The sequence below is a fragment of the Silene latifolia genome, chromosome 5, assembly GCF_048544455.1.
Source record: "Silene latifolia isolate original U9 population chromosome 5, ASM4854445v1, whole genome shotgun sequence".
In the NCBI taxonomy this organism is placed as follows: domain Eukaryota; kingdom Viridiplantae; phylum Streptophyta; class Magnoliopsida; order Caryophyllales; family Caryophyllaceae; genus Silene; species Silene latifolia.
In genome coordinates this window covers 31,746,827-31,768,913 of record NC_133530.1, presented here as the reverse complement: position 1 = coordinate 31,768,913, position 22,087 = coordinate 31,746,827, and the positions used below count along the sequence as shown (strand labels likewise).

The 22,087-nt window shown below is 37.2% G+C and overlaps 1 protein-coding gene and 1 long non-coding RNA gene across 2 annotated transcripts in view; one reads left to right on the top strand and one right to left on the bottom strand.

Moving 5' to 3' along the window:
- LOC141657193 (uncharacterized) overlaps positions 1-3,381 on the bottom strand; it is a 30,567-nt gene extending 27,186 nt beyond the window's left edge. The window contains exon 1 of the long non-coding RNA XR_012548672.1: positions 3,292-3,381. This is a non-coding gene — a long non-coding RNA (uncharacterized LOC141657193). The remainder of the gene's footprint in view (positions 1-3,291) is intronic.
- A 9,651-nt stretch (positions 3,382-13,032) lies between these two features.
- LOC141657190 (uncharacterized) lies at positions 13,033-21,242 on the top strand. Its single transcript, XM_074464341.1, has 5 exons — positions 13,033-13,251; positions 13,505-14,086; positions 17,473-17,703; positions 18,693-18,816; positions 20,731-21,242. The coding sequence occupies exons 1-2, from the start codon at positions 13,201-13,203 to the stop codon at positions 13,937-13,939; spliced, it is 486 nt and encodes a 161-aa protein (XP_074320442.1). The 5' UTR covers positions 13,033-13,200; the 3' UTR covers positions 13,940-14,086; positions 17,473-17,703; positions 18,693-18,816; positions 20,731-21,242.
- The last annotated feature ends 845 nt before the right edge of the window (positions 21,243-22,087 follow it).

The window sequence follows — 22,087 nt, the reverse complement described above, 5'->3', positions numbered from 1 at the left end:
CATTGACAATGTCAATGTCAAACTTGGTCGTGGTTTAAAATCATCTACTTTACAACTATCAAAATATCTTTACAAGAGTTGATGAAGGCAACAATCTTTACAACTATCAAATATCTTTACAAGAGTTGAAATATCTTGCCTCGAACCATTTTTGCTCAACTCAATGTCAATGTCAATGTCAAATTAGCTACATAAATCACATAAGTGACCCTGAAAAATTATTACGACTTTACAACTATCAAAATATCTTTACAAGAGTTGATGTAGGCAACAATCTTTACAGGAGCCTCGACCCACTTTTGCATATTATGACTTCACGGACAATTGTCTTCCTTAATTAAACACCTATACAACCAAAAACAAGTACAATCGACTTATTTACGAAAAATTTGCCAAAGTTATGAAGAAATGAACTTCACATCATTTTTAAGACAATGAAGTGTACCTTTGTAGTATTTTTTATCCCATCTAAGTAGTTCCAATACGATCGATTTTCGATATTGTGTCAAATTCTGCCAAGAGAAACATATATTAATGAAGTATATAGACAACGAACCTATCTTTATTTGGAGAATATCAAACCTTGTTTTGTGATTCTCAAACCTTGTTCAGGGAATCTCAGAGCTTGTTCAGTGAATCTCAGACCTTGCTGATTTTAAACCACTTATAATGACCAAGTTTCACCAAAAAAGCTCTGAGATTCACTGCACAATGTCTGGGGTTCACAAGATAAGCCTTATTTTCGTATGCTAATGAACTTACCTGAAAATATTCACTTTTGGTCCATAAACTATCATCCAAGGCACTCAACCACTTCAACAGAAAAACTCCACAATCATAACTAGACAAAAAAAACAGTAAATGGCTCAAAATAATAACTATTGATCTGTTAACAAAAGGAAAAATATACATGCTTACATACCTTGTTGTTTGTTGAGGGACTTTGAGATTGACATATTCGTTCGTGTGCATGAACTCCAAAGATTTATATGACTCGGCAAAATATTTGAAACATGATGTACCGAAAAAGAAAAGGCAATAACAAGATCAAAATATATTTTGGAATATACTTTTAAAAGAAAAGGCAATAACAATAATTTGGGAAAAAAAAATCATACAATCTCTTTGGCATGCTTGTTGTCAGGATCCACATTAACAGCCACGCATGAGTCAAGGATGAAATTTTTTCCATGCTTTATATCACAGACACAAGCCCACCAATGCTGCAGCTCTGTGTTACTATGGAAAGGGATAAAAACCTGAGATAGTAAATGTCCAGGATTCACAAAATAAGGTCAAGGATTCACAAAACAAGGTCAAGGATTCACAAAACAAGGTCACAAACTAAGTTCAAGGAGTTCACAAAATAAACTCCAGGATTCACAAAACAAGGTCCAGGATTCACAAAACAAGGTCCAGGATTCACGAATTATGTTCCAGGATTCACAAATAAGTTCACAAAATAATCTCCAAGATTCACAAAATAAGGTCCAGGATTCACAAAACAAGGTCAAGGATTCACAAAATAAGGTCAAGGATTCAAAAAACAAGGTCAAGGATTCACAAAACAAGGTCACAAACTAAGTTCAAGGAGTTAACAAAATAAGGTCCAGGATTCACAAAACAAGATCCAGGATTCACGAATTATGTTCCAGGATTCATAAATAAGTTCACAAAATAATCTCCAAGATTCACAAAATAAGGTCCAGGATTCACAAAATAAGGTCAAGGATTCACAAAACAAGGTCAAGGATTCACAAAACAAGGTCACAAAACTAAGGTCAAGGAGTTCACAAAATAAGGTCCAGGATTCACAAAACAAGGTCCAGGATTCACGAATTATGGTCCATGATTCACAAATAAGATTCACAAAATAAGGTCCAGGACTCACAAAATAAGGTCCAGGATTCACAAAACAAGTTCCAGGATTCACGAAATAAGGTCCAGGATTCACATATAAGGTCCAGGATTCACAAATATCTGACCTTGTCGATATGGCTACCAGCAGGTGGAGTGTAACTGTCTTTTATGTGTGTACCCCAAATTTCAGGGTTCTTTTCTCGATCAAGACTCTACAAGTCACAAGAAGGCAATTTTAGAAACAAAACAACTTAAAGAACGCAAAATACTTGAATATCAACATATAAAGGATTTGAGACTGACAAATATTGTTGTTGGCAAGTAGATTAAATTTCTTCTACTGAATGTGCACTTAATTCCAAATATATCAATGACCTACAAAATTAAATTTGTTAGGAAACATATATATATATATCAATGACCTACATATATATATATGGGTGAGCTTATCTTGACACTCCCCCTCACATGTGAGATCCTTATTCCGGCAGATTGGATCTTTTTTTAAGTCTTTTGTCCAACTGCAATTTTTCAAGCCCAGTTTTTCTTTTTCTATTTTTCATGCCCAGATCATTGTTTTAGTTTTTTTTTTGACCATGGGCTCTGATACCATGATAAGTTCTGTTATCGGGTCTGGGCCGTACCCGTATGGAGGAGAGATAGTCCGACTTATAAGTCCAAGGAGGTTCCATCCCAAAACCAATTGGCAATGGGTGGAGTAACTCCTTGGTTTATATGATAGACAACTCTCTCCTCTTTTTCCGATGTGGATACTCACATGTGCCTTTTATCATTCATGGGTGAGCTGTATCTTGACAGAAACAGTTGGCTACATTGATAGCAAATTCAAACTGGAACCAAGTACAAACAGACTAGCATAAAACAATTTGGGATGTTGAGAGCAATAATATAGTAGAGGACCAGAGGACGTTAATAGTGACAACAACATGTCCTGATTCCGCCGATAGGCAGATAACTGCCTCCTTTTTAATGTTTTCTAACACGATGAAAATTACATTCGATTAGTCCTATCAACCAAAATGCACACTTTTGTGGCACCCCCCTTCGGCCACTAACACCTATTCTTCGACAGAGCTCACTGAACACATTATTAGCGCAATGGCTACAGCCAAAAACAAAAGTAATTTCACAGACGCCATTGCTAGTTTTCTAACTCTTTTGTTTGTTAGAGTGCCCAAGTTGTTTGTGTTGTTTTGCTTACTGGAACATCAACAACAACGCATGCTTATATAGGGAGGAGTGTTACTCCGATCTTTCAAAAAATGGTTAAGATTATCGATTTTTGCTAACCAAAAGTTCTTAAATATGGGACCTTAACTTAGTACTCTAGTACGTATATAACAACATAGGAAAAATCACATAACATCTTACTAATTTATGCATTTTTAGCTCCTGTGGCGCCACTAATACCTTCAGCCATAGTCGTACTGGTACTCGTACTCGACCAAGGTCGGAGTACTTTGAACAATGGAAGACTAAACTCGTTTATAGAGTGGCCGAAAATGCCAAATAAAGTCATTTCTAGAGTGGTTGAATGTCAAAGGTTGCATGATGTTTAATACTTCCTCCGTTCAGTTGAATTTCATACGTTCCCGTTATCAACCGTATAAAATTTAACCGAACGGTCCGGAATGGAGGGAGTGTGTGTTTCCAGCTCCAAGGGTAATTATTTTCCTTGCAGATTTGTATGCGCTAGCTGTTGATATTTATTTTTGATCTATTGATACATACAGACCAACGGCGTACTTTTTTTTGGTACATTTAGCTTCAATCTGAATGCATGGATATCAATTTGTTAATCATGTCTAGGTATTGCTTCTTGTAAAAAGCCTTCATCAAGCTATTTGACTTCTTAATGCGGCCGTCACAAAAATCAATAACTTTTAATTCATACAACGGCGTGGTTGACAATCTCTTCGATGATGGACGGAGAGAAATCCGCCTTGTGATCCGATAAGGCTTACTTGAGATCTGAAAGTGATGAAACTGTCTTACCCGATTATGACCTGTAACTAAAATTGATCCAACCTGACCCCGACCCGATTCGTTGATTGACTGAATGAGAATGTTGACCTACTTGGGGTGACCTGGCCCAAAACCACTTGACTTGTAAATGACCCAATCCAAAATGATACGAAGTGAACTATAATTATATGAAACGGTTCATTGATTGCTGCAACTAGGGTGTTAACGAGACGAGCCGAGCCCGGGCTTGGACTTGGGCTTGCTCGGCTTCTGCTTAAGAACCAAAACTCGACCTCAAGCCGTGATTTGAGCTTATCCTAACTTGGAAAAAATGTGCTCGTTATCAAGCTCGCGTGCTTTCACACGAGCTCGAGCTCAAATCGAGCCTATATATAATTGTTAATTTATTGATTTTTTTCTTCTGATATTTTCAATAACAAGGCTAGATGCTTATGTAAAAACATTTGGCAAATCAGTGAGACATTTGATATGTGTGAATACAAAAATATAATCATGATAAAATATCTTTATAAAACGGGTTTGCTAAAGATCGCCCTTAACTTTACTCATATCGCCCCTAAAGATAACTTTTTTTGCCCTTGAATAATAAATAAGCACAAAGTTGTTTGTATATTATTTCTTCTCGAGTTTCGTATTTTATTAAAAACCGCTTCAAAAAAAAAAAAAAAAATTCAAAAAAAAACCTCACTCCTCACAACAACACAACAACCCAGCAACACAACATCATCACACCCTTTTTTTTTCAAATTCAAATTTTAAAAACCGTTTCAATAACAACGAAGAACAAATCACTTCAAACTTCAAACGGATTTCTCCTTCATTCCTCCCAAACTAGAAGAAGGTATGTTTTTTAAGTTTGTTTTGTAACCCAATTAAATTTGTTTGGTTAGTATAGATTTTTGTATAGGTTGATTTAGGTATAGATTTGTGATGAATAGAGCCAAATTTAGGTTGTTTGTTTGTGATTTGTCGCGTATGATTGAAAGCGGAAAAAAAAAACAAAAAAAAAACGACGAATTGCGAATAATCTGGGTACGAGGTGGTCCATTCGTGTGAAATACACGAAACCACCTGGGCAATTTCGTGTTAAATACACGAAACTGCCTGGGCTATTTCGTGTAAATCACACGAATGGACCTGGGTATTTTCGTGTGATTTACATGAATGGACCTGGGGTGTTTCGTGTATTTCACACGAATGGGCCAGGCCATTTTCGTGTATTTCACACGAATGGACCAGGTCAGTTTCGTGTATTTCACACGAATGGACCTTTTTTTTAATCCGTTTAATTTTTTTTTTCAATTTTTACTTCGTAAATTACGTTTTTGAAATTTTTTTTTAATGCGCTTTTTTTTTTCTATATTTACTTCGAATATTACGTTTTTTATTTTTATATTTACGTTTGAATTAGTTTATTTGTAATATTACATTTGAATTAGTTTTATATTTTTTTTATAATATTACGTTTAAATTAGCATTATATTTGTAATTTTACGTAACTAAATTGTTCGTTAATGCAGGTGGTCGATGGTGATGAACGTCGAAACAAACTTCATGCTTCAGCTCGCCGGAAAAAAATTACTTTCAAGATGGGTAGTACTAGTTTTGGTTCGAAAGAAGTTTCTATGCCTTCTGAGACAGATTTTTATGAAGGTGGCGAGTAAGAGCAATATAAGAGAGAGCTTGAGGATGAGATAAGAAATTATGAGGGGTCGGAAAATGAGGAAGAGGAGGAAGAGGAGGATGAAGAGGCAGGAAATGAGGTGATGGAAAATGAGGTGCCGGGAAATCAGGAGGCGGGAAATGTGGAGGCTACTTCTGCTTTACGTGTTAGGCGGGGGATCCATGGTAGATTTGAGCTCTATGGTGAGGGGTCTAGCACTTCGATTCCTGAGCCGTGGAGGAAAGTAAGGGCTAGAGGGAAAGATACTAGTTGGATATTGACAGGGCCAGCACCGGGAGGACCATTAGTACCGGATTTGATTCCAAGTTTTGGTGGACACATATCTTACCTTTTGTGGAGTCAGCCTCAGTTGCAGCGTTTGTTGACTAAATATACTAGAGAGCGATCTTTGGCCGAGCTTCGTTCATGGAAATTGTTGGGGCCAGCTTCGAAGTTAGTTAAGGATTCGGGGATTAATCATTTGCCCAACATCATGCATAAACATTTGAACATGCCATTGTTGTGTGCTTTTATTGAGAGGTGGCAGCCAGACACCAACACTTTCCACATGCCATGGGGTGAGATGACGATATTATTACATGATGTGCAAGAGATTCTTGGGATCAAGATTGATGGATTTCCTTGTAGCATACCTGATGCTGATATGGCACATCTGATCCTTGGCGTGTCGGAGTTGTTGGGTATGACTGAGGCGGAGTTGGGAAGTCAGTGGAGACCCGATAAGGATGCAAAGATTTACAAGGGAAATTTGATTTTACAAAAAACTTTGAAAGATTTGGTTCAAGGAGACAAGCGGGGAATGGTATCGGAGGCTCAGGACTACTTGATGCTTATATTGAGTTCGACGTTATTTGTTGATAAATCGAGTGATAGAGTGCGAGCTAATACTTTCCCGATGCTTAGAGATGTTGGCAGTATGGCTGGGCGTGCTTGGGGTGCCGACACACTTGCTTATCTATATAGGCAAATGGGGATCGCGACGAGGTCTGATTGTAAAGGTTTGTGCGGTAGTTTGACCTTGTTGCAGTCTTTGATTTTTGAGTACTTTCCGGCATTTAGGCCAATGGCTACTTTAGCGGCCGCTCCGGGTACACCTAGAGCTATGTTGTGGTCCACTAGTACGGTGCCACAACGTGAGGCAGGGAGAGCTTTAGTTTCCTATCGTGAGCAGCTTGATATGATGCCGATTGAGTCGGTAGCTTGAAGACCGTACCCTGACCACCCGGAGACCGAGCACCCGCGTAGTGTTTACCACGGTTTGTTGAGATTTATTGATATTGTTGAGCCGTATCAGCCAGATCGATGTCTTCGACAGTTTGGGTACATGCAGGTCATCCCGACCCCTATGGCACGACCTGACAAGGTTTACCGTCCTATGAAGTCCATTTCCTATGATGTGCAGTATGACGGTGCATATTTAGACTACACATGGAATAATTGTAAGATGCACATGGCATTTTTGGATAGGGTGTCGATACCCGCTCACCCACCACATTCCTATGGGGTAGGATATATGGAATGGTTTGTCTCACATTCGCATCCTTACGTGATGAACGTTCCTCGGAAAGCTGATCAATTGTCCTTGGCGAGGTCCCACTTTCCAACTACGGTAACTATATTTAATTTTATTTACTAATTCGCACATTTTTTTGTATTCTTTTAATATATTTGTTATTGTAATTTTCAGGTTGGACAATCTCTTATTCAGAGGCTCTCGCAGTACGACAATGTTGAAGACCCTGCAGTGACCGCAAAAGTCACAGACTTTATAAGGAACGTTCATCCTCAGATGCGTGCGTACACTGGTCGAACCCCGGTTGTGGAGGGTAGTAGGGGGAGAGGCAGAGGATCTGGAGGACGTGGTAGGAGCTGGGGAAATGAAGAGAGGGATCGTCATGATCAGGAGGTCGAGTCGGGACGAAGCAGAGGTCGAGGCAGCGATGATGTCCAAAGGTGGTCGAGATCAGAGCCTACCATTAGTAGGCGTACTTATTAGATGTTGTTGGACTTTTAGTTATTATTTTGTTGGACTACATTTTATTTTGTTGAACTTGTGTTTTTTATTTTGTTGGATTTGTAATTTTTAATTTGTTGGACTTGTGTTTTTTATTTTGATGGACTTGTGCTTTTATTTTGTTGGACTTGTAATTTTTATTTTGTTGGACTTGTAATTTTAGTTTGGTTGGACTTAATTAAAAATTACATGGCATAATAACTAAGTTCATTATGTCAAGTTTCTAAAATATTACAATAACTAAGTAAACGGGTTAAACATAATACCCGAAAATACAAATTGCCACCACAAATCAAGTCTTTCAGTATAAATGTTTTCATAATAGGCGACGTCTTCATGTCGATTATTGTACCACTGATTACTGATGGTAGGCATGGCACAATCATCATCCATGAGTAAATGCACAAAATGATTACCTGTAAAAAGAATCCATAGAATACCATACGGGGCTCTGACACCTGGAACTGGTCGTAGAGGTAGGACGTATTAGAACCGGTCCATACACGATCATCGCGTAGGTTAGGTTGGACAGTCACGAAACATATTGTCCAGTTGAACAATGTTGCAAAACCATGCAAATCCAAGGCATCCATCCAATTAGGCTTTTGACATGGTTTATGATGAGCCCATTTGATTCGTCTACAAGCACCGTTTCACTCATCGTAGTAGATAGTGAAATATATTAACTCTTTCAATTCCACCAACAACTGTTGTCGCATCTCGAGATAATTTTTTTGATTTCCTGTTTTTGCATGAGACATAACCCTAAAACCACAATGACCATCACCCCCTCCCTCGGGTTAAAAACTCCTAAAAAACCATCAATGACCGCCTCAGGCATACAATGCTGATAATCGAAAAGACCTACGTCTGTTACATAGTCATAATTAAGCTCGAGGGGGTCCATCACCTACATATTAACATTAAAAATTAAGTAAATAAAAATATAAACAAAAACAATTATTAAAAATTGAAATTAACTAAATATTAACATTAAATATTAACATACCTCCATCGTTACTGGTTGTCGTACTCGGGTAACTACGTCTGGAATGTTCGAAAGCAGATTTATTACGGGTATTGGACTTCCTTGGACGATCACGGCGTGTATCTATTATTTCAGATTCCTCAACAACCTCGTCCTCAGGATACAACTTAGTGAACAATGACTCAATTATATCTCTTTGGACCGAATGGTGGGAAGCCCGAACTTTATCAAAAAGGTCCTCCATCACATCATTATGGCGAGAACGCCGATGACTGGAATCCGTGTAGGCTAACCGTGACCAAAAACATGTAAATCATCAGGATGAATTCTTTTACCTTCGTGGAAAACTGTATGTAACCGACAAGCACACAATAGCTTATGGGTCGTCCATAATGTGCAACCACAATTCTCCTCCAAATAATAACCCAAATCAATCCCACGATTATATTCCACTAACATTGCTTCTATGGCGGTCGCCGAAACTCGGTTGGAATATGTGTCCTCCGACAATAATGCGATCACAACTGTCGATCATGATGATCACATGTTTAAGTCTCATTTTAAGAATACATGTGGGATGTAATATTTTACAGTCAACTGGTCCACACATATCGGTAATGATTGGCTGACTAGAGTTTGACATTACTGTCGTGCGACGGTGGTGATCAGTTGATCCCCTTAGGTCATACCTAAAGGGTAACACTCTTAATTGATTATTTAATTGATCGTATGACGATACGGGTTAATTAAATTACTTAAAATTGACGGACGATTTTGGAAGTAATATTTACGTGTCTCATTTTAATTTGATTAAATAAGATACGGTCTAAGTAATCGAATTGTTTTATTACTTAGATGAAATTATTGTTTACGGAAACAATTAAAAAGGAATGAATTGATTATTATAAATACAGAATGTTGTAATTTATGACTCGGGAACCCATTACGGTACAAGTAATTATGAATTACTAGGTTAACTTTATAAGTGACATATTTTATTAATATGTTGATTTTTAATTGTTAAAAATACATTTTATATACCTAATGTCATGAAACATGTTACATGTGACAAATTGACAAAATAATGTGTAAAATGGATTTTCCATTTTACACTATATGTGCCGAAAATAAGGAGGGAGTATTAGGCTTATTTGTGTTAATTATGTTTAAGTGGAAGGCATAATCATAAGACCTAATACATAGCCTTACATGCCTATAATTCTTGGGAAGAATTGAAGCTCATGCATTGGCCATAACCCCCCCCCCCCCCTCCCTCCCCCCGATTTTCCTAGTGCAAGGCCAAGGGTTTTTGCTCTTTATTTTTCCTAATATACACTACATGCATACTAGTGTATAATCATTCATTCTAACACATCTAAAAATAGAGTTTTTAGAGAGAATATTACTCCTTCTTCTCCCTTCTCTTAACCGAAAAACAGGAGACCAAATTCAATATTTTGGGTCAATTTTATTTAGATTAATATTGTTCTAGTATTAATAATATTAATCTTTTAAGGGGTTACTTTGGGTATTCATCTTTGGGAGAGATTCTACCCTTGAATCTTTGTTCATCCATATTAGGAGAGCTCAAGAACAAGTAAGAAGGAGATCTTACTTGTGCCCTTTGATCCGAAATTTTATTGTAAGGAAAACGATTTCTTCTCTATATTTATTTATGTTTGCATGCATAAGATCTAAATTAATTTTATGACTAAATTAAATTGAAACATATATGAATATGTTGAGTATAATGAGATATAGATGTCTAACAAACTCTTCCACTCAACATTGAAAATATATTCTCATAATACATATTAGTAACAACTGTCTTGCTTATAGAATCTTCCAGCGTTTTACTAATTTCAATATGTTGCCCGTGAATCATAACATCAGCCCGTTTCCATATACTGTCAAGAGTAAGCTCAGCTGATCCTAACCACATCTTCAATTGAGCATGAGCGGACTCAACTCTAGACGTAGTTGTGTTACCAAAATGAAGCACCAAATTAGTAAAGCATTTGCCAAACATATGGATTTAATGCCACCAAGTCAACTCAAGATAATTGATAAGTGCAGGATGACCACAATATTTTTTCCGCAACTCATTCCACTCCATGGTACATTCATCAAATGTTTTAGCTTCAACAACTTTCTTTCAAGCGCCGTGTGCTAACGCTTTCCCAAAATTACCATTCCTCTCTATGTTCGTTGCTCTAGCCTCAATTACGGTGTATACGTGAAATAAGCACAAAAAATGATGGGAATTACGAAATACAGCAGGAAGTGCAGCAATTAGACCACGCTCGTGATCCGTAACTATGTCTGTTGGCCTCACACCTGGTTCCAACAATGACTCTAACCTTCTCAAAACCCACTTATACCCTTCTTTACCCTCGTTCTCAATTAACGCGTAACCTATCAAAAGACTTTTTCCAACAGGTGTGATGCCTACACATTGAACCAATATAAGACCGTACTTATTTGTCTTGTAGGTGGAGTCGATTAGAATAACATTTGGCCACACTTTAAACATCTGCACCGCCTCTGGATGAGTAAACCAAACATGTGTAAGTTTTTTTTGTTTCAGGATGTTTAGTGGACTCACTAAGGTAGTTAGCTTGGTTCGCTAAATGCAACATATATTGCACACTATTTCTCCCATCTCTATCCTTCGCACTCAATCGGGCATTCTCATTATAAATTTGTTTCAGAATCAGAGGCGGTTGATCAGGATACCGAAGCGTAAAAGCGTGTCTAACCATACCGTTGTTTCACATGGGACTGCCGATACTGCTTAATCAATTCTTTCCGTTCTTCAGTAAATTTCGCTCTACGCCTATGACCTTCTAGAAACTTTCCAAACTTGTGATTGTGAACCCCGCACTTCGGAACAACAACCCACACACCTTCACCTTTTTTAATCACTCTTAATGCAAATGGACACATAAATTTTTTGGTCTTCGATTTTCTTTGCGGTTTCTCGGGATCCTTAGCCTTGCTATTATAAGGTCCGTATCGCTCACATTTCACTATTTTATACGGAGGACTCTTTTCCGTGTGATACTCAGCCTTTACCAAATGAAAGCCTAACCCATATGCAACTTCATCACAACGATCAAATGCTTCTTCAAACGTGTTAAACGGATGCTCAAATACAAACATATCACCGTAATCAACATTCTCTTCACCGGGATCTTCATAATTTTCCTAATTAAATCCATTAACCGTATTTTTTTTTTAAAAAAAAAACCCAAAAACGTATATTAAAAAATAAAAAAAAAATAAAAAAGGACCATTCGTGTGAAATACACGAAACAGCCTGGGACCATTCGTGTGAATTACACAACCATTCGTGTGAATTACACGAAATAACCTGGGCCATTTCGTGTAAATCACACGAGACAGCCTGGGCCATTTCGTGTAGTTTGCACGAATGAGCCTGGGCCATTTCGTGTAATTTACACGAATGAGCCTGGGTCATTTCGTGTATTTTACACGATTGTTCCTGGGTTCTTTCGTGAATCTCGTCCGAAAACATAGTTTCTGGAAAATCGAAAATGCGTGTCCAAAAAAAATAATTTACCATGTACGAAAATGCGTAGAATACCTCATTGTCTTGCGTGTTTTCATTGTCTTGCGTATTTTCAGCTTCCTCGTAATTTCACGTATTACTACCGTCTCCATAACCACTTCCTTCACCGTTACCGTAACTATAATGTTGATCGTTATACCGATAATGTTGTTCGGCATTCCAATCGTTTTGAAATTGACTTCCATCATTATTGTACGAATTATCATTATTGTACGAATTAAAGAGATAATTAAAAAAAGGATTTCCGTCACTCATTTAAAATTTTCCGAAAAAAAAAGTTTTAGAGAGTTAAAGTAGAGAAAAGGGCAAACTTGGAAAAAGAAATGAACTTTAGGGGCGAGATGAGTATTTTAGGGGCGATCTTTAGTAATTTTGTTATAACAATTTAAGCAATATCTTATCTAATCACACAAGTTCGAGCCGCTCACAAGCTTATCGAGTCGAACCAACCTTTGCTCGACTTGACTCGTTAAACTCTCGAGCCGAGCCCGAGCCGAAATTTGACCGAGCCGATCTCGCATTGCTCGTGAGCTGTGTCGTCTCATTATTACCCCTAGTTGTAACTTGCAAGTTGCAATGCTCCATAATAAATAATTAATTTTAAGACAATTTTTGTTTATCACATTAATACTACTTAAAGTGTGTTCATATTGACTCGACACAACATAACCCATACCCGAAAACTACCTGATTCAAAAGAGCTCAAACTCTGAATGAACCGACAACTTAATATCAGAAACTAATTCGAAACCTAAAATACCCCGACCCAATCTAAAATGTGTGACTAATCCGAATTAACTCGAGTCAAATGACCATTTGTGATTTGCCACCGACGTTTGTACTAGAGAGGGGAAAGAGACGTTACCTAAATCAAAACCGCGCTAAAATATACTCTCGTGTATAAATACAACAAAACTAATTAAACGCTCCTCACAATTCTCAATTCCATAAGAAAAACACCCAAATTCCTGAAATCAATCAACCCTAATTTCGTCTCACTCTCTTTTCAATTTCAATTAAAGTTAATTAAACTTTGTTTAATTCACAAAATTAAGATGAATGTGACCGTTGCAAAGAAGAAGGCATCTGCGAATGTGAAAGCTAAGGTAATTTCGTCTCTTTTTGGTATTCTTCCTTTTCGTAAATTGTAAAGAAGATTTCTGGGTTTAATCTGATGTTTAGAATTTAATTTCTAGGTTGATCTTGTTATTTTATTAGGAAATATTTGATCTTTTAGATGAGTTGTTGCGGATTTAGGGTTTTATTGATTGATGTGGTTGAATTTGCTGGTAGCCTATTGATTTGATTTGATTTAAGAAGGTGAATTTATTATAATACTAATAATCTTAATCCATCCAGATGAATGTGAAGGTTGTTCGGAAACCCCTTGGGGATCTGACCAACAGGCCACGCCCTCTTCAAAAACCGTCTAAGAAGAATTCAGTCGATAGTAATGTATCTGCTGCTGTGAGTCACCCGAAACGAGAGAATTACGATTGGGTCAAGGAGGAAGGATTCCTGCACAATCATGATAAATGTATCAATCATGATAAATGTATGATCAAGGACATACTTCCACAATGTTCCCCGCCTGTCAAGTTTGAGATTCGTATGGAACTTGACGACTTTCTGACTCCTGTAAAACTTGTCGAGTTTGACATTGACTTATTTGCGGGATGTTCATGTTCCCCGGCAAGGCCTCCAACACCTGGGTCTCCACTTTTGGATATAGACCCATATTGGTTTACAGTTTGGGATGATATGCCACCTTTCGAGCTGCAAAAGGATTTGTAGTTGTTTGTTTATCAGTCCTAGACTAGTAGACCGATCCAAGATCCTCTGCTGCCCAGGTACAGAATGTGTAGTAGTGGTATCAAAGACCTGGTTAGGACCGGGGTTGCTCACTGGCATGCGACCTTCGATTGGAGTTGTGTCAGCAATGTTGGTTCCATGCTGCCTTGCTTTGTCTTCTGTACTTTATTCATTACTATTGTACTTATTTACACATTTAATTTTTCGAATACGCGACTGCTTCTTAACAATTCACAAATTATAGTTCTAAGATTAGTTATTTATTTTTATGCTATAGGCTACTCATTTTCATTAGGATGGTCGTTCTCGGCCTCTTCCTTACAAGGAGAGTGAGACATAAAAATGAAGATGCAATATGGTCTGGGGAATGTACGTGGTCCGTGAGATTTGGTTTGCGTTCTCTTCGCTTCTTGATCATTTGCCTATCTTTGTCCTGAATAGATAAATTTTCAGATAACTGGTCATAAGCCATTGCGCTTTTAAAGTTCCTCTTAATTAATCATTCATTGTTTTACTTTAGCTTATAAGTAGTGACTTGATCGAGAGTAAGTAATTGGCCATCTGAACAATATAATGTGGCCTGGTCTACTATTTGTAAGTGTTTCGTGCGAGTTCTGAATCCTTTTGGTAACAGTCTTTAGCGTTGACAGTTTAGTGAGGCCTTTGTTTAGTCCACGGTACATGTGAGGTTGCTGGGTTGTGGAGTGAGTGGCTATGAATTATGTGATGGTTATGGAGTGAGTCGGAAATTTTGTGGGTAGTGCATTTGAGTATCTCTTAATGATAATAGTTTCTATTCTTAGAATTTATGATAGGTATTAAAATTGTTCTAGAGTACTGTATGGTTTACGTGGTATGCCTAGCCGTTTATTCTGCTGGATGATGTTTAATTTATTTGTTTCTTTGTCTGGGTGATTCATGTGAGATGGCGGTAGGTCGACAGTTGATGGTAAGTTCTCCCGCTTAATTAGGTTCTTACCTTGATGGGGTTTGTTTGATTTTATGGCGGTAAGTCGATAGTTGATGGTAAGTTCTCCTGATTGAACTGGTTCTAGGGTTTGATTGCGGGTTGTTTTTCGGTTGACTAAGTCACATCAGTGTGTTTGTTTGAGGTATTTCTTTTGTTTTTGGGTTGAATTGGCGTTTAATGAGATTTTATGTTTAATTGATGTTTTTTTTAGCTTATACTTGGTCGTCGATATGTTAATACTCCTAAAGGATTCATGAGTACACATATACCAGTATAATTTGCTCTCTTCAAATTTTCATATCCTTGATTATCGCCGTACCAAATTTCCGGATTTTATAATTCAAGCTTACTGACTGGATTTCAAAAAATATTTTTCTTACGGTGTGATGGAACTCAAAATGAGGGGGTAAACCACTTCTCTTATCTTATCTTTGTTTGTTGGACATTTCTTGTCACAATAGAGTTCCAGATTTGCTCCCTTCTCTTTCTTTACTTTTTAAAAAGGAGGACTTAGTAAACTGTAGCTAGGTGATAAAGATGGCGGATTATGGTGAGAAATGACAAATTTTGTCAGTCTTTCTTTTTCTTTTGTATATTATTGGTTAAAAGATTCAGCTAGGTCAGTGTCGTATCTCGCCTTACGGTCTGTCCTGTGTTTGAGTGCAATTGTCGGAGGTGAGATTCCCTAATTTTTCGATTTCAGTGTTTTCGTTTTTAGCTCCACAAACATGCGCAGACAAGCGATATATAATTTTTCTGGGATGGAATACAATATATATATATATATATATCTTGATCTAATTTCTCGGTATTTTGCACAAGGAGTTGGTGTGATGGCGATGACGGCGGCGGCAACAACCATGTATTCACTATTTAGTATGCCATCTTATTCTCGTTTACCTTTGTGGTTTCATTAATTATGCACTAATTTTACTAATGTTGAATGATTGTTGCTAAATACTGTTATTTGATGAGTTTGTTATGGTTTTAAGATTAATGGTTAGTTACTTTTGTTAATTAAGGTAGGAGGCTTTAGAAATTCATGCCACTGTTTGTATTAGTCTTATATTTAGTCGCTTTGGGACGAGTTTTACCCTCCGTCCCTTTTATTCCCCAACTCTTCCTTAGCAATAGTAACCCCTAACCCTCCCCTCTCCCTTCAAATCTTCAACATCCATTTTTTGCTTAACCCCCATTCGTTCCCTACCTTTCATTCTTCTTTTTCATTTCATAACCTACTTTCTCGTTTGCTGGTTTCATTCATTCTTATGCTCAACGATGGTACAACTGGCTCTTTTCAGTTTGGTGGTGCTTATCAGTTCTCACCGTACCAAAGAGCAAAGGTTCTTACTTTATAGTTGTTGCTAGGTCAGCTGCTTGTTCCTGTGGCTGTTGTTTAGTTGGTTTATTTTGCTAGCTGTGTTTACAGGTTAGGTTTTGAGTGTTGTTGGGTGCTATATGTTGGACAATGTTTGCTCAGTAGTTTACGGTGAGTTTGCCTACTAAGTTAGGGTTTCCCTTTAATGGGTTTGTTAGTCTTTTTTGCGAATCTTTAGTGTATAATGAGCAGCTAACTATTAATCTTTGTACATTTCGTATCTCCTCACAATGCATAGTATTGTATCCTGTGGCTAAATGGAGAGAGCTTACTACTTACTCTAGCAGTTAAGGCGATGGTATTATGAACAATATGGCGTGATTTCAGATCCTCTTCCCTTAGATTGTAATGCCCTTGTGGTTTGTGGCTCATTTGACACACAGAAAAAAAAAAAAAAAAAAACTTATTATATCATATATTAGCTATAGTATTTGGTGGAGAGCAAAATGAGCCATTAAATGTTTTGCTTTGGAGCAATTTGTGAAGGATTCTTTTCATAGACAATCTCCTTGTTTTGTAAACACATTGGCATGTTACCTAACTATAGCAATAGGTTGGTAGTCTTTTCTGACATTGAGATAATTTTGTTGTACTATAATATGTGTGAATTTGTACTCGGGAATGTTTGTGGATAAGTAACATATTTTGCAGCCCAGTTTCAGTGATGGATCTTTGACTCCGTAGGTTTTATATGTGTGTTTTTTTGCTTCGCATCACAAGCTTATTTAGGATTGCAGTATATTCTAAATATACAGCTTTTCTGGATCTGTTTTGCATTAATTCCCTACCTCATGGTTTAGTTATGGATTTACTAAAGCTTAAACCGTGAACTACATCAATGTTCAAATTATTTTTAACAAGCTTAATTGAACAACCAATTTTCGAGACTTAGGAAATTCAGACCATTTTAAAGATTTTAGTTCATTTACGTGTCACCAATGAATATCATTGCTTGATGGGTAAATGACTTAGACCTAAGGTTTTGTTACTATGTTTAACCTTGTTTTCCACTGTAACTTTTGTTAGTTCACTTTTTTTTAATGTCTGGACATTCTACAGATAAAGTTGCATAAAGTGGCACTTTTTAACAATTTTTACCTGCCACGTTGTCATTGACGACAGAATTTACCTAGCCTGACCTCTAATAATTTCAACATCAATCTACAGGTTGAAGTGGTGCCTTGACTGAGAGTTTCTGCTATATTTTGACCCCGGTGCAAGCTCAAAGACATTTAGTGACTTCTCTTCTTTTGTCTTTGCTGAAACAACAGAATGTCTAATGGAGAAGATTTTTACTCCTCCTTGACTAAATGTGCTGTTGTTTCTACAGAGACACGCGAATCGAAGATAGTCTACTGGCGTCTCATTGAATAGATGGTGCCTAAACTGACGGTTACGGTGTGTGCGTCTTGTTTGTGTTCTTACTTATTGTCCTGACTGGTTTGTGCCTTAAACATAATACGATAAGCAACAGTTCTTTCGTGTGTGTGCATCTTGTGTATGTAATGGTCACTGGCAAGGGGTTAGGGTTAAGCAACGCATCGCAACATCATTCCACTTCACTCCAAGTTCCCAACTTTTTCCTTTTAAAATTGTACCCTTAATTTATTATTATATTTATATTATATTATATTTGTATTTATATTGATTGAACTGGTTCTAGGGTTTGATTAAAGTGGGTGTTTGCTTATTTTTTGTGGGTTGCTGTTTTTTCTTTCCAATTGACTATCTCACATTAGTGTTTGCGATATTTCTTTTTAGAGTTATATTGAGGTTTAATGCTAGTTTGTGTTTAGTTGACGTTTCTTTGTGCTTATATTTGGTTGTCATTTTTTTAATACTCCCGGAGAGTCCCGTCGGTTCATATACACCGGCATAATTTGCTCTTTTCAATTTTTCATATTCTGGGGTCTCGCCGTACCAAAGTTTCTGACTTTATAAGTGTATCGTGGTCATTGTTTTATAATTCAGAGTTTCTGACAGGCATATTTGAGTTTGGGGAGGTTTTGTGTGTATTTGAGTCGCACAACATATATTTTTAGTTTGTAGGTCCCTGAAGATGAACATGTAACTTTGTAGTTCAGTATCTGCCAAACATTCTTATTCACCCTTAGTCAGATACACTTATCCTTCTACACATTCTGGAAGCACATTCTGGAAGGTAATTAAGCCTCTTATACTTAAAGAGGTTAATTATGAAATTTCAGTAAGCTGAGTTTCTGTCAGGGTAATTTGGCGGACCTAACGGTGTAAATTTGTGAGAGAATTTAAGGTCCTCCCCGCCCTGACGAATCATATTAGATGGTTAATTTGATACGCGGAAATTGGTTTGTCTCCTATTCCTAATTTCATATTCATTTGCTAATCATTTGTGCATATATGCATAGGTTCTAACGATGATGGTGAAGGAGGGCAAGGTTGATGGCAGTGTGAAGGCATCACACTCCTAAGAAGGCAGCAAAATAGGGAGTGTGATTGTTGAAGGAAGTGAGAAGGGTGCGAGATGATGAGGTAATATAGCAAACTTTGAACTCTCTGTAAGATATTAAATCTTTTTAGCCTACTTTTGCTTACATTATGTTCGTAGTTTGTGATAATCGGATTAATGTTTAGGATAATCCATGGCGATTGTGCATCATAAAATAATTTGTAGTTTATACGTATAGTTCTTTAGCCTCCAACTAATGGTGTGCCAGTCAAATAACATGTTAGGAGAAGAAGAGGTCCGAAAAATATTGAAAAATCATAAGAATGACATGTAAGATGTGTTCAGGTAATCAGGTTTCTGGATTGAAAAGAGGGCGTTCGAATGTAGAATTTATGTGTTCATGCATCTGTTGCCTTGTATAAATTGGTCAGAATCATGAGAATTTTCACTTGTGTGCATGGTACGTCTTGAGAAAGTCTGGCAAAAGGAAATGATTAGATGTGGTTTATGTGATAGCTACAACCTTATCTATTTAAGTTTCTGCTGGACCGAACCTGCTATTTTTGGATGGGAATGTATGATATTGAGGATCTTATTGCCTTATTTTTGACAGTATGATGAAGTGTTTCTGGACTTACTTCTCAATTTGATTGAAAACGAATGGAAACAGATAAAGAAGAACGAGAAAACCAACGCTTTTGAATTTGTGTACTAAGGCTAGGTTTGACGATGAAGATGGTGTTTTTGAGTTTGTAAGGAGGTTACCTCGATATTGTTGGTTACTATTGTTTGTTGATACGGCGACTGACAAATTGGGTAGACTGTTTGTTTAAATCTACTTACGGGTGCAGAGGATATCACTACAATGTTGTTGATATTGCCTACTTCAAGTTTAGGATGCTTTCCCTTAATCTAGTGTTGTGTTTTCTTTTTTTCTATTAGCTTTGATTTTTCGTTGGATATAAGCTCAGACTTTGAACTAGCATAAGAACCACAATTAGTTTTCTTTTGTTGGCAATTTCTGTGTTGCGGTTTCTATTTATGGTTATGAAGGGTTCATAAGGTTTTGATGGTTTGGGTTTATGGGAGTGAGTGTCGATGTTGTTTTCAGAGACCAAAAATAGGCTTATCTTGAGCATTTCTTTGAATTTTTTGGGGGCAAAATTCGAAACTTCGGCTATAGGTGTTGTGATCCATAGGTCCAATCATGTCCATTTCATCACTCCGCTCAGCATACAAGTAACCTCGCTTTTCACTTTACTGTCAATTTCACGCCCTAATAGTTTCTGCCCTTTATTCTTCTTTTGTTTCTCTTGTTATTTTTTTTTGTGGCAGCTAATTTGCTTTTTGGATGTGATTTGATTTATTCTATTTTGAGTTCTTATTTACAATATTGCGAATAAACTAGCCTATTAGGACTTTACAATTTTACTATCCTATCTAACGTATAATACACCTATAATGAAACTGCAGTTCTTTTCATTACTTCTCCAACCGGTCTTAACTTTGAGTGGCTTTTCAACTCAGAACAGTATTGAGGATGGATTTTTTTATCCATATAATGATATTCATTTAAGGTGCTCCTAATGATAGAAAACCTTCAGAATGATGGAGCCAAATCACAACATCAGTTAAGATTTGTAGAGAAAAATCTACTCCGAATATCGAATGTTTGAAAGGTTCTAAAGTTGATGATGTAAATGTTATGTATTAAATATGGCCTGGACGCTCTGGAATGAGTAGGTTTAGTTGATATATGAGTTGTAGACGTCACTAGGACAGTGGACAGTCCTGAACATCAGATAGGTCGGAAATTTGGCACTTGAGTATTGAAACTGTTGGATGCTCATCTTTCTGCTGTAATAATTTTTAAAAATTATATTAGGTCCTCATTGCTTTGCTGAACTGTTGAGTTAGTGAGTGGTTTTGTTTTAAAGTGGCTGCAAAGTAGTATTTAGTTGATGGAACACTCACATTTTACTTTCGTGCTCCAACAGATGAACAAAACTAGCAGCTTTTGACTCGGGAAAGGCCTTGATGATTAACAAGATACAACCTTTTATTCACCTTTAGGATACTTGCATCTTACGCTTTGTCCTATGTGGAACACGCCACACCGCTGCTCAAAGGTTTAGTCGTCTTTGAACAAATCATGCTTCTAAGAGAAGTCAACGAGCCATTTTGAATGCTTGCTGCTTCCAACAGTTAGTCTCACTACCTCTTGCATAAGAGTTGGTGAATTCAACGTCCCTTCAACAACTAAGCTTTCAGCAACAGCAATATTGTTATTTTTATTGTTACCCAAAACACTATAGTAGTGTATCATGATATTTGATAGTTGTACAACTTGTACCAATGAGGCGTCTAAGTATCATACATATGCCCGAATGCATAGTATTTACGAGCATATACATGGATACATGTATATCTATTGCAGACTATTCTTCGTGATCTATTTTACGGATGTTCTTCTCTAATTATATTGCACCCAACATCGTGTTTTCAGACATTTTTGCCAATTGTGCAATCACTATTATACTTGGTCCGCCGTTTCTAAATATATGATGGAACATTTCCTTTTCTGTTCACGTATTTCTAACTTGTTTTCGCTTAGCATTTCACCAATTTGGGGCACCACGCCCGGTAGGGCGCGGAGCAACAACTAGTCATGATAAATGTATCGAGTGTGCCAATGCGACTATGATCAAGGACATACTACTTCCACAATGTTCCCCGCCTGTCAAGTTTGAGACTCGTATGGAACTTGACGAGTTTGAGACGACTCCTATAAAACTTGTCGAGTTTGACATTGACTTATTTGCGGGATGTTCATGTTCCCCGGCAAGGCCTCCAACACCTGGGTCTCCACTTTTGGATATCGACCCATATTGGTTTACAGTTTGGGATGATATGCTAGTTTTCGTGCTGCACAAGGATTTGTAGTTGTTTGTTTATCGGTCCTAGACCAATTCAAGATCCTCTGCTGCCCAGGTACAGAATGTGTTAGGACCGGGATTGCTCACTGGCGTACGACCTCCGATTGGAGTTGCGTCAGCAATGTTGGTTCCTTGCTTTGTCCTCTGTACTTGACGCGATCCCATATGTAGCTGCAAGATTACATGTTTTACTAGTTGTCTATTACTCCGTATTAGATTAGATAGAGAATTCTATGATACATAATTTTGTGCAGGCATAAAATCTTGTTTTTTCAATGATAAATGTGATCACAATAATTAATGAATTAGTACCTCGTACCTGAAAGAGTACATCTGAAGCTAAAGAGACTGTCATCTCTTGTATCTGTTGGAACATTATAGAATGGCTCTCTAGTTTGAAACAGATGAATGTCATAAC

Bases quoted from the DNA above. Each gene is read 5' to 3' on its own strand.
- LOC141657190 (XM_074464341.1), top strand. From the start codon at position 13,201: ATGAATGTGACCGTTGCAAAGAAGAAGGCATCTGCGAATGTGAAAGCT. The intron at 13,252-13,504 runs GTAATTTCGTCT...TAATCCATCCAG, and splicing joins CTGCGAATGTGAAAGCTAAG to ATGAATGTGAAGGTTGTTCG.